This window comes from Dermochelys coriacea, chromosome 8, assembly GCF_009764565.3.
Source record: "Dermochelys coriacea isolate rDerCor1 chromosome 8, rDerCor1.pri.v4, whole genome shotgun sequence".
Taxonomy (NCBI): domain Eukaryota; kingdom Metazoa; phylum Chordata; order Testudines; family Dermochelyidae; genus Dermochelys; species Dermochelys coriacea.
This window is the reverse complement of record NC_050075.1, coordinates 97,702,029-97,717,046: the sequence shown is the minus strand read 5'-3', so window position 1 is coordinate 97,717,046 and position 15,018 is coordinate 97,702,029. Positions and strand designations below refer to the sequence as shown.

Here is a 15,018-nt window from a genome sequence, read left to right as displayed (position 1 = left end):
GTAAATTTTAAAACTTAACTATAATGGGAGTCTTCCAAAGGCTTTAAGTTTTCATATAATAATATAAAAAGCAGGTCTAAGAATAGCACTTAGTTATGTTGAAAGAAATGGAGACTGTGCAACATGCAAGAGTCTTGATTAAAGTGTAATTGTTGAAGTAAATGGTGCCATGAATTCAGGTTTCTATTGTTTCATTGTTCCATAAGTGTCAACTTTCTGGAAAGAATATGTGGGTGAGGGCCCCTGAGAGGTTGCTCTGCACTGTCTGAGTACTGGGAATTCCAGTGTGGTTTCCCTTCCCTTAATCAACTCACCACTCCCCCCCCTTTTTTTTAATTCACATCAAAGTACAGTAAAAATCCATCACACTTACATGGTGATGCTGGATGTTCTACATATTTATCTTTATCCAAGGTAGTTAAGTGAATTTTATCAGATATACTTGTACCACTGTTTATATTTCAGGTGAGTCAACTTTCATTTTCAGAGTGTTAGAAATCTAAGTATTACAGCATTAGTAGTATAGGACATTCTTTAACTGGTTTAATTGAAATGATTTAAGTCTTTCAATTGTTAAGAGACTTTAATTAAATTTATTTGGGGGCACGGTTTTTAAAATTCCGGAGCTCTGCTCCTAGAAGCTACTGTAGCAATTTCAAACACCTAGCTAGGAACCAGGGAACTATCAATTTGTGAACTCTTTTTTTAAAGCAGTGTAGCTAGCTGCCTATTATTAACTATGTATTCCAGATCATCTCATATTCCTAGAATTTAGTGACATGGGTGTACGCTATATTTCTCGTTGGCAACTTCAAACTGAGTAAAGTAGTTTCAGGTACTACTCCTGTTCCTGCCAAGTTAATATTTTTAAAGTAGAAAAATGTTAGTGAAAATATTTTCTGTTTTTGTTTTGTTTTTTTTAAAAAGGGAAGTATTTACATGGAAACTTCTGGTTATAATATTACAGCAAGTTACTGGTCCTTGCCAGCACCAAGTACGTCACAGCAAACCACACAAAGAATTAAGGCACAGAGTTTATTTGTGGTTTACATACAATACAAAAAGAGGAAACATAAAATAACTTTGCATTCCAAAAATTGATAATGAGTTCTGAAATTAATTTAGGCAAGATCCCATGATGAATAACAGTATATGCTTTCCCTTTCAGGCCTGAACACCTACATGTACTAGGCCAAATAAGTTTCTGTTGTAATTACAAGCAGATATAGTGCCCACTTCAAATGAACAGAGATCAAATTCTTTCAGCTGGACCATTGTACTGGTCTTTCATTCACTGTGAACCTGTTTTTGGATTTGGACCTGTAGCAAAGGGCTCTCTCTCCTGACAGCTTAGTGTACAATCCCAGTTTTCATATGACTTTAGTCATTCATAGCCTTACCAGTCTAAAAAGCCTTGTTTTTTTTGTTAATGAAACTATTCAATACCTTAATTATCCTTGTAAAACTGTCTCCTATGGAGTGTCCAGGAATGTAGCAGTGACCATGGCAAAGAATTAAGCTTATAGAATTCAATATTTAACAATTTCAATAAGTTTACGGTTCTGCATCTCCATTTTACTTCCTAAAGAATCATGCCCTGGAATAAGGAAATCCTTGGAGGGCTATTCCCCAATAAACTGGGGTGGACGTTTCTCTCTGAATGCAGCCATCCCTTCCTGGCGGTCTCTTGTAGGAATATTCTGCATTAAAATAAAAAAGCAGTTTCTTTTGTAAAGTTAGGCAGCCAATACTGAATTAAAATCACTGTCAATATACTTAGATGTAAAAGCTTTTATGGATATTAAATCAACATCTCAGAAGTAAGGATGTCAACTGCCACATCTTACAGAGAGGAAAAGGTAAAAGGTTAAATAACATTCAGTGTAGGGCCCAGCACATGAGTACCAGATGCAGTCCACTGGACAATGCCATTGAATTTAAGGGACCTGTCCTCCATGACGTATAGTAAGATCCATAAGCCCAAAATAACTGAGGATACAAGGAAAATATTCCACTGGAAGAGAAGGTCTTGCATGCTCCTGAAATATTTTTTTCAACCTAACCAGAAAATACATACAGCGCAACAGCAATCTAGTGTCCAACTCAACCAGCCCCAAACCATCACAATGCAAGGGCCTATGCTAGAACTTGCGTATGTGGGTACATATAGCTAAATTTAGTAAAACATGCAATTCTTATTCAGTAAGATGACCAAGTTAGGGTCTAAGGTAGGTGCAGGAGTCCATCTAGCATTCATAGGAATCCTGTTAATAGGAAGGTAAAACTTAGATCCATGTTTAAGGTCTTGCCTATACAAGAAAGTTATTGTGGAATAAGTCAGGGTGTTAATTTAAAACAGAACGGTTGTTCTGCAAAGACTGTGTGGACACTCTTATTCCAGAGTAAGTGTGTGCCTTTTTGTGATTTAAGATTAATCCACTTCTGAATTAGTTGAACTGATTCAGAGTAAGAGTGTCCATAGATGAGGTTATTGCAGGAAAGTTATTCTGCAATAGCTACAATATAGACAAGCGCTAAAGGACTTCAATAAGTTTTCAAATGTTTGTATGAGTTTTAGCCATTAAACTTCTTATCTCATGGAAGTTGAGAGGCTATTACAGTACTTAGGAAACATACAGTGTGATTTAAAAAAAAAAAAAACAAAAAACACAACATACCTGTGCATAACACATTCCCTCAATAGCCATCCCCGATGCAATATCCACCTGAAGGGAAGAAGTGATCTCTGAAGTACACAGCATTCAAACTGCAGTACACTTTTGAGTATTTTCCATGATTAAATGTCAGAGTTAGTATTAAATTACTAACTGTAACCCTAGCATTATTGTTCTAGTATTTACAGTGAACACAGAGTCTGAATCCTGCTCTACCACACTGTTAATTTTGTTCATGCCTCAGGAGCCAATCTTACAAAGACACTGATCCCTTATTGAAAACAGTGATTAGAATCTGTTTACAGAACTTTCTTCGACTGTTCTAAACATTTTTATTGCAGTTTTATGAATGGCTCTTAAATTTTTTGCTTCATTGAATATTTCATAAACATTCTCTTGGCCAAAAAAAAAAAGTTACCTCTATCCCTCTGTTTATTGCCCGTTTACCCATTTTCACAGCTATGGGAGCCTTTAAAACAAAAAAGATAACTGAAGTCAACAAACTGAAAAGTCAGTTATTCACCCAGCTTTTTCCAAAAGCAGTCTCTTGTCTTCAGGAGTTTGCAGTAAAGCTAATAGTATATATAGCCAAAAAAGCTAAGACTGTCTACAGTTCATAATAGAATGTACTTTTAAGTATTCAAGCCAAAGTTTTCAGACTTGAGTGCCTAAATATGCATTCTTGCCTAAATACATGGCCTGATTTTCAGAGGTGCTGAGCACCCACAGCTTGCACTGAAACAGCAGTAGTGCTAAGTACCACTGCAAGACAAACTAGTAAGACAAAAATCAGCAGATTGAAAGTTATCACTTTTAGGGTTGGATGTGTACAGTGCCACCACTTCAGAGAGAGTAGTCCCTGTACACTTATTTAAAACAGTGTATGATGGTCATACGTGTTTGATGCACAGAACAATACTGTTCTATGTCCTAATGCTAAGGAACCATTAGCTATATCTCCTACCATTCCTTATAGAAATAAAATACAACAGCTAATGCAGTGGGAGAACATTAAGGCTATTTTGATGTAGTCATTCAGATCCCATTCATGAAGAGGAAACAAAAATAAGTTCTGTTTCTCGCACTGAATTTCAAAGGTCTGATTTTCAAAGCTTGCCTCCTTTTTGCTGCTGTAAGCGATGACACCTAGAGGTCTGATTGTGCCCACAAGTCAACTAGTAAATGTCTACATTGCATCATTTGCACTTGCACTGAATTGAATCTGCTAAGAGAGAGAGAGTGGGCTGAAGATGCTTTAAGAAAAATAAGTCCCCCAAGATTTCAATATTTCATGGAAAGAGTTAAGAAGCCAGCTATGCCCCACAAAGTAGCCAAAACACCTTCTATACATGAAACACATGAGCCAAATAAACAATACTGACCTGAGGAACAATTTCTTTAGCTAAGGTTAATGCTCTCTGGTAAGCAGCATCCCCTTCATCATTCTGTGGCACTGTGTGGTTTACTAATCCTATTGAGAGTGCTTGTTGTCCATCAATCTGTCTGCCAGTGAAAATGAGTTCCTTAGCAAGACCTATTCCAATACAGCGGGGCAGGCGTTGGGTTCCACCTTAAGACAATATACCACATTATGCTTTTCTGAGAAACAAATAGCAAAAACCACTCAAATATATTTTACCTGTTTATACTTGTGAAAAACATGGTGTTTTAGTAGTAACATGCACTATAGCCCCTGTCATCTAAGAAGCTCAAGATTTTACACATTAGGTCACAGCACCTTGGTGGAGTGAACAAGTATTCACACATTGTATAAAGGGGAAAATAAAAGGGTGAAACAATCTATCTAAGATCACAGGAAGTCAGTAGCAGAGCTCAGACAAACTGCAATTGAGACTCCCAGCTCCTTGCTCTGACTACTAGATAACACTTCCTTTGTTATAAAAGGATTTTCATCAAGTACAGCCCTACAGTAAAATTCACATTTAGCTGTAAAAATATTAGAAGATTTAATGAAACTAGGTTACCTGCACCAGGAAGAAGTCCTCTCGTGGTCTCAATCAGGCCCATTTTAGCTGATGAAGCTATTTTTAAATAATTTTTTTTTAAAAAAAAGTTATTTTCTCACAACAGAAGATAGCTGTTAACATTACAAGATCATTTTCTCTCCAAGAATGCCAGTGGATGAATCCCACTACAGTCAATGGTGTAAAGTGGCTAACTTCCTTTCACACTAAACATACATCATTTTGTATTGAAAGGTATCAAAAATGTAACTAAAATGAGTCTGACTGCAGTGATTAGTCACATTCTGTGATTTCTGTGGACATGCTTATGACTGGGGCATACCATTTGCTAAGCAAACTAGAGCTACGGATCTTGGCATAAATGCTTTTCTGACACACAGGTTTGTTCCACAAAAAGAGAAGGTAAATTGATTCCAGCTTTTGCTGAATAAAAGTGTTTCTGCTTATCTACCACCTTAGCACCAGCTGGAAAGTGACCTCTGTGCAAAGTGGATCTTTAGCATTCCCTCATTCTGGGCATCTTGCAGCTAGACTCCATTTTCAAATGAAGATCAGCCTCAAATATTATTTCTTATTGCTTTGAGGTGTCTGTTGTACAGTCAGAACATTTCTCTTTTAAAGCAGCATTAAGTTAGCAAACTGCCATCTTGGGAGATTTCAGGAATAAAATGGGCCAGGTTACTACATTATCTTCAGGTAGCCAGAGAGGATGGGTGCTACGGTCAACCAACCCCAACTACAAGTTAGGTGGAGATGAGCCTGGACTTAAATATCCTTTGTAGCTGACTGCTTCCAGGAAATCTGGCATTATTTTCCCAGGAAAAAGGGAGCTAAGGGCGTGATATGAAGATGCAGAAGGGAGGGAGGAATTAAAGCATTTTGCTAACTTTTTTAAAAACCTCACCCATTAATTTATATGCCATGTTTACTAGAGATATTAAGCATTTTCATATTAAGCAATAAGGAGGAAATCCAGTAGCACTATGAGAGTTATGTGGGGACACTTATTCCAAAGGCAGGGTGCACTGAAGAAGTTGCAGTACCTCACTGGGCTGGGAGCCTCTAGAAGAGATTCTTACTCCCCCTGAAATGGATGCAAGTGGGGAGGAGGTTTTGGTTCTCTCTGACTTTGTCTTGGAATTAGCCTGAGATCAGACTTGTGCACACCAGGTCACTAGGTGATAAAGTAAAACTGTCATAATTCAGCTTGCCACATGATCTGAGATAATGGAGTTGTTCTGAAAAGAAATAGCTCTCTGATCTTGTGCAAGTTACAAGTACATAGGGATGGCCAGTCCCTCTGTTGATGTACTTTCTAAAGGGTCTGTTCTCTCTCATCAATGTGCAGGGACCTCACTGCCAAAAGTAGGTTAGACCAAACCAGGGCTGATGAGGGGTATATGATTAATGCCCAATAAACCTGCTGTTAGTGGGCATTAGCCATATACCCCTACCACCAACCGGAGATTAACCCCTTCAAAAAGAATTTTAGTGTCACTCATATTGTTTTCCCTTTTCAACAAAAGACATACAGCTTTCTCAATTAGTTAAATGTCACCAAAATTTCAGGCAAATGTCTATTCATTTCCTACATTACACAAGTTCCTGTCTTAGCTTATCAGAAAGGGAACCAAACAGCCTTTAGCTTACTTTCAAATGTTATTTAACTAAAACCAGTGATTACTTCAAAAATCCCATATTTGGCAGTGCACATACCTGCTATTCGAAGATCACATGCTAATGCCAATTCCAATCCCCCACCCAATGCATAGCCTTCTATTGCAGCTATTGTGGGCACAGGCAGTGCAGCTATTAAAGACAAAACAGATTTGAAAGTTTAATTACAGAAGTGGTTTTTCAGTGAGTGTTTCATGTAATTACATCTCAAATGTTCCAAGTTTGGTATGATGCTACAATGATTTCAAATGATAAAAAAAAGTTGTGCTTTTTTTCCTTCCTCCTCTTTAAAAATGGAGATAATTGGATGTTCACATTTAATGTGTTACAATGAAACAGTCAATGAACAGATTCTACACGTTGAGGCACTCTCCACGTTCCATTTTATATGGCTACAAATGGTCAGTCCCCACTGCTATCCAATTCAGCTGAATATTACATACTGCATTTAGTATGTTTATGAACATTACATAAGCCTCCCTACACTTGTGAGCTAGGTGAGTATCTCTCCCATTTTAAAGTTGGGGAAACCAAGGCACCTAGTTGTCAAGCATCTCTTGCAAAGAAAAAAACAAACAAATCACATTGAGTGAATAGAAAAGTTGGGAACAGAATCCAGAAGTGTTATCTTGAAGTTCCTGGCTCTAACTACTAAACAACACTTCCTCAAACATCCTTTGGTGCTTTGTAACAAGAAAGTCCCATTTGGGTACACGTACTTTGTATAATACATTTATCTTCTTACTGTTACTTTGATTGATATTCTAGTCAGCTTCATTTGTCTTTTAAACATCTAGCTAAAATATCTCCCTCCAGGAACAACAGAACAGTTAATTAATACAAGAAAAGAATTGATTGTGCAAATCCACACTTCTTGCCTAAAAAGAGGTAAAATCTTCAGAGGCTAGTCCAACTAGAAATTGACTCAATGATCCAAGCCCCTTTACTATTCTATATAGGTTCTTGTATCACACCCATCCCTGTAGTATCTGAGCACCTTCCAGTATCACGCATTAAGTGACATGACTAACATCCATCATGTATGGTTCATTCTTCCATATCCTCTCCCGGGGGGGAGAATTGTGTGTGCTATGAAGTGTTGGGTTTTTTTAAGAGTGTATTTGCTGCGCTCATTTCTGCTAGAGCAAGGTAGCTCTAAGAAGTGCACCTTGCACTTGGAGCAGAAGGTGGTCCTTAGAAGGTATGTGATGGTCCTTAGTTCCTTAGACAGAAGTTCATTCCGCAGTCTCGGACCAGGTCCCAAGAACCATCTCTTGCATGGATGAGTTTTACCCTTTTAGGGTAGGTATCCTTATAAAGTTTCCCTGATATAGCACCACTGACTGCCCCCATGGTGTGGGCATATATAGAGATATACATGTTTTATAACTCATCATTTACCAATTTCATCCATTAAACTTCTCAGCCTGTGAACAAAGTGTCCAACTTCAGTATCATTCATTTGTGCCCGCTCCTTTAAGTCAGCACCTAAAGCGTGGAGGAAAACAAAGAATTCAATGATAGAAGAAAGGTAACACAGGCAGTTGAGCAGCAGTGCTTGACGTGGCTATGCAGGAGAGTCAAGTTCAAAAGCAATCTTGGGATGCCAACTCTAAACTACTAGAGCTTAGGTGCAGCATCGCTGGAATTCAAGCATTCAGGCTTTAAGAATGGTTGTGGAGTGCTCTGCTCTGTTGTGGTCTTTGTTAGATAGTTCATAGAGCAGCACCAATTTCTGTGCCTAAGGAGGTTAAATCTCAAAATTGCAGGGTGGAACTCTGCTGTGAGCAGCCCATGGGTCTAAGTGGAAAGACATGGTAAAATGAGAGAAGGGCTAGCCTTCAGGTGTAGCTTGCTCTGCCTGCTGAGGTCTCAATTTCTAAAGCAGGGAGTTACATATGCCTAGCCAGGACAAGGGAATGGTTTGTTCCTTATTACCCCTGCAAAGTCAAACTGGTTTCTTAAGTTTGTTTTTACATCTATTGCTCAGCATAGTCTAATCTGTACAACATAATTTGAAGGTATCTATTTTTAATATCAAATGACAGAACATTTGTTACATACCTGCACAAAACACGCCTTTTACTTCACTTTTAAAAACTACCACACGGATCCTTTCATCACAACGGAGACTTTCTAGAGCTCTGAATAGCTAAGAGTTTAATCAAGAAGAGGAGTTAAGAAAAACTGAATGTGTCAAGAATATAAATTACTATGCATGTTTAAATGACTGAAGACTCCTATATTTTGGTAAAAGTTTCATTTCCTTCTCTGTGGGCATAGGGATCTCTTAGAAAGCCAGCCTCAAGGATGGCCCATGCTCCACACATGGTTTCTACAACCCCCTCCTGAAACCCTTAGGATTCCCCTCTTCTCAATCCCATCCACAGAGGTTTTTCTGCATCCCCGACTGTCCTTCCTCTTCAGAATTGAGCAGGTCAGTCCCCAATTTAACCATAGAGGCTGCTTATGCCCAACACAAAGTCTCCCTTTCCCAGGGACTAAGCTGCTTTTTGACAACTCCCAGCCCCTGCTGGCCTAGGAACAAAGGACATAGCTCTAGTCTCAGACTTGGATCTCACACATGGCACCTCATTGCAGTAGGCCTAGACCATCAAGCTGAACCCAGCCCAAGTTGTTAGGCCCAAACGATGGATCTACATGGAGAGTTGCTTTGGGGTGAAGATCTGATACCTTCCAGACCCCTTCCATTTGTTGATTTTGAAACCCAGTCCTACTGCAGGGTGGACATTAAGCAAACCAAACACATTTGTTAGTCTAACAATGAATTTACACAGGTTCATTCACTAACAGTAAATTATAAATTTGATTAAAATCATGTACTGGATACAACAAGGATTAGATTGCCAAAAGTAAATAGCAGGGAGATTTCTGAAAGTAAGCAAGATGGGACCATTCTCAAGGTGCATGTATTTTTTGTGTGTAACAATCATAGCAGCATCTCTTTAAGTGGAATCATTTAGTGTTGTTATAAAAGCCAGTCAAATCATGCTCCCTATCCAGAATATTTTTGATTGTTCAAAGATCTCCTCTGTTAGGAGATTAACAACAATAAATTCTTGCTTCTTTCTTTGGTGCATCTCTGATCTGTGAGTTCATTTTCCCGAGCTGACAACACAATATGCTCTAAGTTTTTCCTCTTTGATAGTGAAAATCTGAGATTTTGAATGGCCAGGAGCTACTAGTGCCCCAAGATAGGGGAAAAGGAGATAGTGCAGCTCTGGAAGGTACATCCAACAAAAATGTAGCAGTGTCCCCATCTTTAAAATGGAAGCAACTATACTTAACCTATTTTCCAGCCTCTTTAGGGTGGTGAGAATTAGTTTGTATGTGTAAAGTCTAACACATTAAAAAAAATAAAATAAAGCCAAAATAAAAGTGATTGGGTGCTTAAGATTTCTCTTCTGCAATTACTATGGCCATTTTACTTCTACAGGATACATTTATATACTGATCACAATTCTAAACAATGTTTACAGTCTAGACCTAGAGAAGCAGATATACTTACTTCATTAACAAGTACTTTTCCCAGTGAATTTTTGGCATGGGCTCTGTTCATCAGGATTTCAGCAATTCCTTTAGTAAAAAAAGAGAGAATTTCAGTTACATTTTGTTTAAGGATACAATTTATATTTGACATGGCCAGTCTTCTTGGAACAATAGCCCCAAATACTGTAACTCTTCTCTCTTGAGACTTTGTATAAAGATTTTTTTAAAATATAAACTAGGCTGCTTAAGTGAGTGAGTTTTAAATGGAACACACCAGACCACATTTGTGAAAGTCATTGCGAGGTTACATAACACGGCAAAAATGTAGATAAATAATCCTTTAACTTAAAAGCGGACCTCTTGTCCAACTTGGCAGTTCCAGGTGTTCTTTGCATTTTTTTAAACCTAAGAACAGAATGGATCCATGTAACAGTTCCATTTTGCATGCTGTTTTGCTTTCCTCATACGGTCTTCCTGCTTGGATTAGCTGTTCAGGTATTTTCCTTAATGGAGAAAACTTTCTTCCCATACCGACTGCTTACAGGAGAAGAACAGTGCAAACTGGACAACATCAGTAATGATTCACTGTTTAGAGCCATCTGGAAACTGCAAATCCATTTCTCACAACTAAGCCTTTTGTGTAATCACTAGTTTAAGAATCAGGGGCCTTGCCTTGCTCAAGGTTCTCAAAGTCCAGCCAAAAAAAAAAAAAAGAAAAACATATTGTCTGTAGAATATTAACATACAGCTTCTCCCTGTGTCATGCTGTTCTTGAAAGAAAACCAGCCTCAGAAGTAATGTGCTGTAGTGAAGCCATTTCCAAAGTTTTCACTGGTGCAGAGCAGAAAGGGGACATGGATTCTATTTCCAATACCCCACGCATTCTGTGAGGATGGGTATTAATTACTTCCCCATTTATTTAGAGGCATTTCTATTGTGCTCATCACCTTCTCTGAGCTTCTCTTGAGTGAGAATGAATAGGTGTCCCGTCATCACAGGATGTTGTGAAGTATTCCCATTTTACAGCTAGGGAAAGTGAGGCAGAGAGGTGAATTGACTTGCCCAAGGTCATACAGGAAACTTGTAGCAGAGCAAAAAATGGAACCCAGATCTCCTGTTCCCAGTGACTGACAGTTGTGAATGTACAATTCCTTTTTTCCTGGTTGGACTCTTACTCCTAATTTCTCTAGTCCTGTCCAGCTCCAAATTTGCTCTATGATCCTGTTGCTGTTGTACATGAAGATGCACAACAAAATATACAATGTTAGTATTTTCTATTACTGCTAGAAGATCTTTACATTTAAACCACTGGTTTGTGACTGGCTAGCTGGTGAGGGATCACCATCGACCAAATGGAAGAGAAAAGTCAACTAGCAATAAAGACTTATGCAACAGCTGGCATAGGGCTACAATGGGAGCTAGCACTAGCACAATTGTACAAAACCAAAAAAAATTGCAGAAGAAGCTAGAGAACCTGTTTTGCAAATCCCAGAATAAGTTAACCTCCTTGAAAGCTTGTGTGGAAATCTTACCTTATCCTCAAATTGACCTGCAACTCTTCTCCTCCAACCCTAAGGTTATCCTGCCTTTATTACTGTACATTACTGACATCAGAAAAAAAATTAGAGTGAATTTAGGGAACAGATTATTTATATTCAAGTTCATTGCATGCTTCCCGCAAAGCTTTTTCCTAGTGCCCATCTGTTTTGGGTCTTTATAGTTGTACCTGTCAGCCAGATGTGGACCAAATAAAGGACATCATGTAGGACAAAAAGATTATAGAAAACTTTATGAAATTTGCAACCTAAGTAATCACCTAGCAGGGTGTTTCAGCCCAAGCACAAATCATTAGTGTTGCAGCTGCACTATGGAAAAACTAACCTATCATGTTTCAGAGTAGCAGCCGTGTTAGTCTGTATCCGCAAAAAGAACAGGAGTACTTGTGGCACCTTAGAGACTAACATTTATTTGAGCATAAGCTTTCGTGAGCTATAGCTCACTTCATCGGATGCATGCAGTGGAAAATACAGTGGGGAGATTTATATACACAGAGAACATGAAACAATGGGTGTTACCATACACACTGTAACAAGAGTGATCAGGTAAGGTGAGCTATTACCAGCAGGAGAGTAGGGGTGGGGGAGGGGAACCTTTTGTAGTGATAATCAAGGTGGGCCGTTTCCAGCAGTTGACAAGAACGTGTGACGAACAGTGAGGGGGGCGGGAGGAAATGAACGTGGGGAAATAGTTTTACTTTGTGTAATGACACATCCACTCCCAGTCTTTATTCAAGCCTAAGTTAATTGTATCCAGTTTGCAAATTAATTCCAATTCAGCAGTCTCTCTTTGAAATCTGTTTTTGAAGTTTTTTTTTTTTGTTGAAGAATTGCCACTTTTAGGTCTGTAATCGAGTGACCAAAGAGATTGAGGTGTTCTCCAACTGGTTTTTGAATGTTATAATTCTTGATGTCTGATTTGTGTCCATTTATTCTTTTACGTAGAGACTGTCCAGTTTGGCCAATGTACATGGCAGAGGGGCATTGCTGGCATATATCACATTGGTAGATGCGCAGGGGAATGAGCCTCTGATTGTGTGGCTGATGTGATTAGGGCCTATGATGGTGTCCCCTGAATAGATACGTGGACACAGTTGGCAACAGGCTTTGTTGCAAGGATAGGTTCCTGGGTAGTGCTTTTGTTGTGCGGTGTGTGGTTGCTGATGAGTATTTGCTTACAGGTTGCTGTCTGTAAGCAAGGACTGGCCTGTCTCCCAAGATCTGTGAGAGTGATGGGTCGTCCTTCAGGATAATTGTAGATCCTTGACGATGCGTCAGCCACACTATCAGAGCTGTAACGAGATCCTCCAACATGGTTGCTTTTCAGGCAGTAGATAGGAGTTGTTTTTTGCCCCATCTCTGCTATCTATAACTACATACATACATACAGTTTGAGAACAGTTCTGGTGCAATATTCCTGGTTCTGCTTTGTTACAGAACAACATACTGCCCATATGAACGGTGTGGATAGGCCCAGAGTGCATTAGAAGTGGGTTTAAAATAAATTCCAGGGCTCAAGTCTCTAGCTGGCCTAATGCTCGTTGTTATTATCTGGCTGTTGTACAGTTTACTCCTGACCTAGCGGGGTCAGATCATGATTGGGCACATAATTATTAGCAGCTGGTAAACTGGACTGTGTGCTCTGTAGCGTAGGCGGGGGCTTTCTCTGTTTCCGGGTTGTTGCAACTTCCCTGGAGGTTAGCCGCAGTTTCACAGTCTGCACATTTCAGGAAGGTATTTGCCAGCTGCGATTTTGGAGTAGGGAGGAGAGAAAGCACCTCTCCAGAGTTATTTCGTGTAGCTCGGAAAACGGAGTCATTTTTGTGGGCCAAGACTTGAGTAGAGCAGGGGGAAAGGGAGGGGATGAGAGCTGATTCCCCCCTGCCGCTACCTCCATTCAAGAGGAGGAAGTTGCCTGGCCAGCACCGGACTTTCTACTTCTCCCTCCCATGGGACGGGAGGGGCGGGTCTGGACTCACCGCTGCTTTCCCCGCCGTGCACGTTGACCAGGATCTCCTTCCCCCCGGACGAGGATCTCTTGCTGTGGCCCCCGGCCCCGCCGGGGTGCGGCGCAGCGAGCGCCCTGCACCCAGCTGCAGCTCTCCCCAGCCGAAGCATTGTGCTGTCTTTCTAGGCTTTCAAAGCGACAGCGGCGGCTGCTTCCTCCTCCACCTACCTCCAGGTTTGGGGAGAAGCTCTGCTGCGCCACCCACGGTCGGAAACGCTCCCTGCAGCCTCCAGAGGGCTGGGGAAAGTAGGACCCACCATTCCGGCAAAATTGCTACTGGCCTTGGTTCTGATTTAATAGGCGGCAAGACCCCACTGTCCTGCTGGGAGAAAGGGGGCTCAGAAAACGTTGCTGATTTATTTAAATGACGGTGGGAAGCTACGATCAGAAATGGCAGGAAATACTGAGGGACTGCAAGGAGAGGTGACAGGTTATGTAGCCCAAAAGCTTTTCTCTCACCAACAGAGACTAATCTATTAAAAGATATCATCTCACCCATCTTGTCTCTCAGGTTATATGAGAGGCAGTTGCCATCTACACAATCTATGGCTTTGATCCTGCCAACCCTTTAATTTTAAGCATTGCAGGGGTTCATTAAGGACTGAATAACTCATTTGTCATTAAGTACTAAAAAACTCATTTGGGATCAGAATTAATTTATTTTAGAAAGGCTATGAAAGTTAATCCAGAAGGAAAACCCCACTGTATCTATACATTTTTATAAATATATTTTAGTCTATTCACCTCTCTGCCTCGTTTTCCCTAGCTGTAAAATGGGGATAATGGTACTTCACAACATCCTGTGATGATGGGACACCTATTCATTCTCACTCAAGAGAAGCTCAGAGAAGGTGATGAGCACAATAGAAATGCCTGTAAATAAATGGGGAAGTAATTAATGCCCATCCTCACAGAATGCATAGGGTATTGGAAATAGAACCCATGTCCCCTTTCTGCTCTGCACCAGTGAAAACTTTGGAAATGGCTTTGCTACAGCACCTCACTTCTGAGGCCGGTTTTCTTTCAAGAACAGCATGACACAGGGAGAAGCTGTATGTTAATATTCTACAGACAATGTGTTGCTTTTTTTTTTTTGGCTGGACTTTGAGAACGTTGAGCAAGGCAAGGCCCCCGATTCTTAAACTACTAATTACTTTTTTGGTGGAAGGAGTGATTAGCTGACACGAGAAACAAAAAGATTTATCTGAAAAAATGCTATAAATAAAATAGTAATTTTGTGTTATAAGAATCTGATCCCAAAATATTATATTTACTGTGACAGACAATAGACATGGTATAGCTATTACTGAAAAAATAAAAAGTGATATATTCATGGGAGAATGGGCCCTGTTCTCCAGCCATGGTATACAAATAAATTCTCATTTTTAAAAAATGTAGTTTCTGTGATGGGAAAATGAGGGGGACATGCCCAGTTCAGTGGGGCGGGGAAATGTATGAGCAGAAGAAAGGTTTTGCTGACTATAACACAAGAATTGGGGCTTTGTTTCCTCGTTCTACCACAGACTTTCCAAATGGCATTGGGCAAGTTGTTTAACGGTATTTAGGCACCTAACTCCCAAAGGGTCTGAGACTTAATCTCTTTGTGC

General features: G+C 39.8%; 1 protein-coding gene across 2 annotated transcripts; it reads right to left on the bottom strand.

Moving 5' to 3' along the window:
- Window positions 1-1,023: 1,023 nt before the first annotated feature.
- ECHDC2 (enoyl-CoA hydratase domain containing 2) lies at window positions 1,024-14,123 on the bottom strand. 2 transcript variants are annotated; one of them, XM_043520321.1, is made up of 10 exons: window positions 13,383-14,123; window positions 9,867-9,934; window positions 8,402-8,489; window positions 7,739-7,825; window positions 6,377-6,469; window positions 4,661-4,717; window positions 4,058-4,245; window positions 3,094-3,144; window positions 2,679-2,726; window positions 1,024-2,264 (listed from the first exon to the last, which is right to left on the bottom strand). In XM_043520321.1, the coding sequence occupies exons 1-10, from the start codon at window positions 13,519-13,521 to the stop codon at window positions 2,247-2,249; spliced, it is 837 nt and encodes a 278-aa protein (XP_043376256.1). In that variant the 5' UTR covers window positions 13,522-14,123; the 3' UTR covers window positions 1,024-2,246. The 2 variants fall into 2 exon arrangements, with proteins under 2 accessions (XP_043376256.1, XP_038270627.1); XM_038414699.2 differs by having other exon boundaries at window positions 1,024-1,700; window positions 13,383-14,115.
- Window positions 14,124-15,018: the final 895 nt, after the last annotated feature.

What these genes read in the sequence shown, in the direction of transcription:
- ECHDC2 (XM_038414699.2), bottom strand. Translation starts at nt 13,521, where the DNA reads ATGCTTCGGCTGGGGAGAGCTGCAGCTGGGTGCAGGGCGCTCGCTGCG. An exon ending in GAAAAGTACTTGTTAATGAA is followed by an intron (nt 8,490 to 9,866) that starts GTAAGTATATCT and finishes TTAAACTCTTAG; the next exon opens with CTATTCAGAGCTCTAGAAAG. An exon ending in ATGTGATCTTCGAATAGCAG is followed by an intron (nt 4,718 to 6,376) that starts GTATGTGCACTG and finishes ATTTAAAAATAG; the next exon opens with CTTCATCAGCTAAAATGGGC.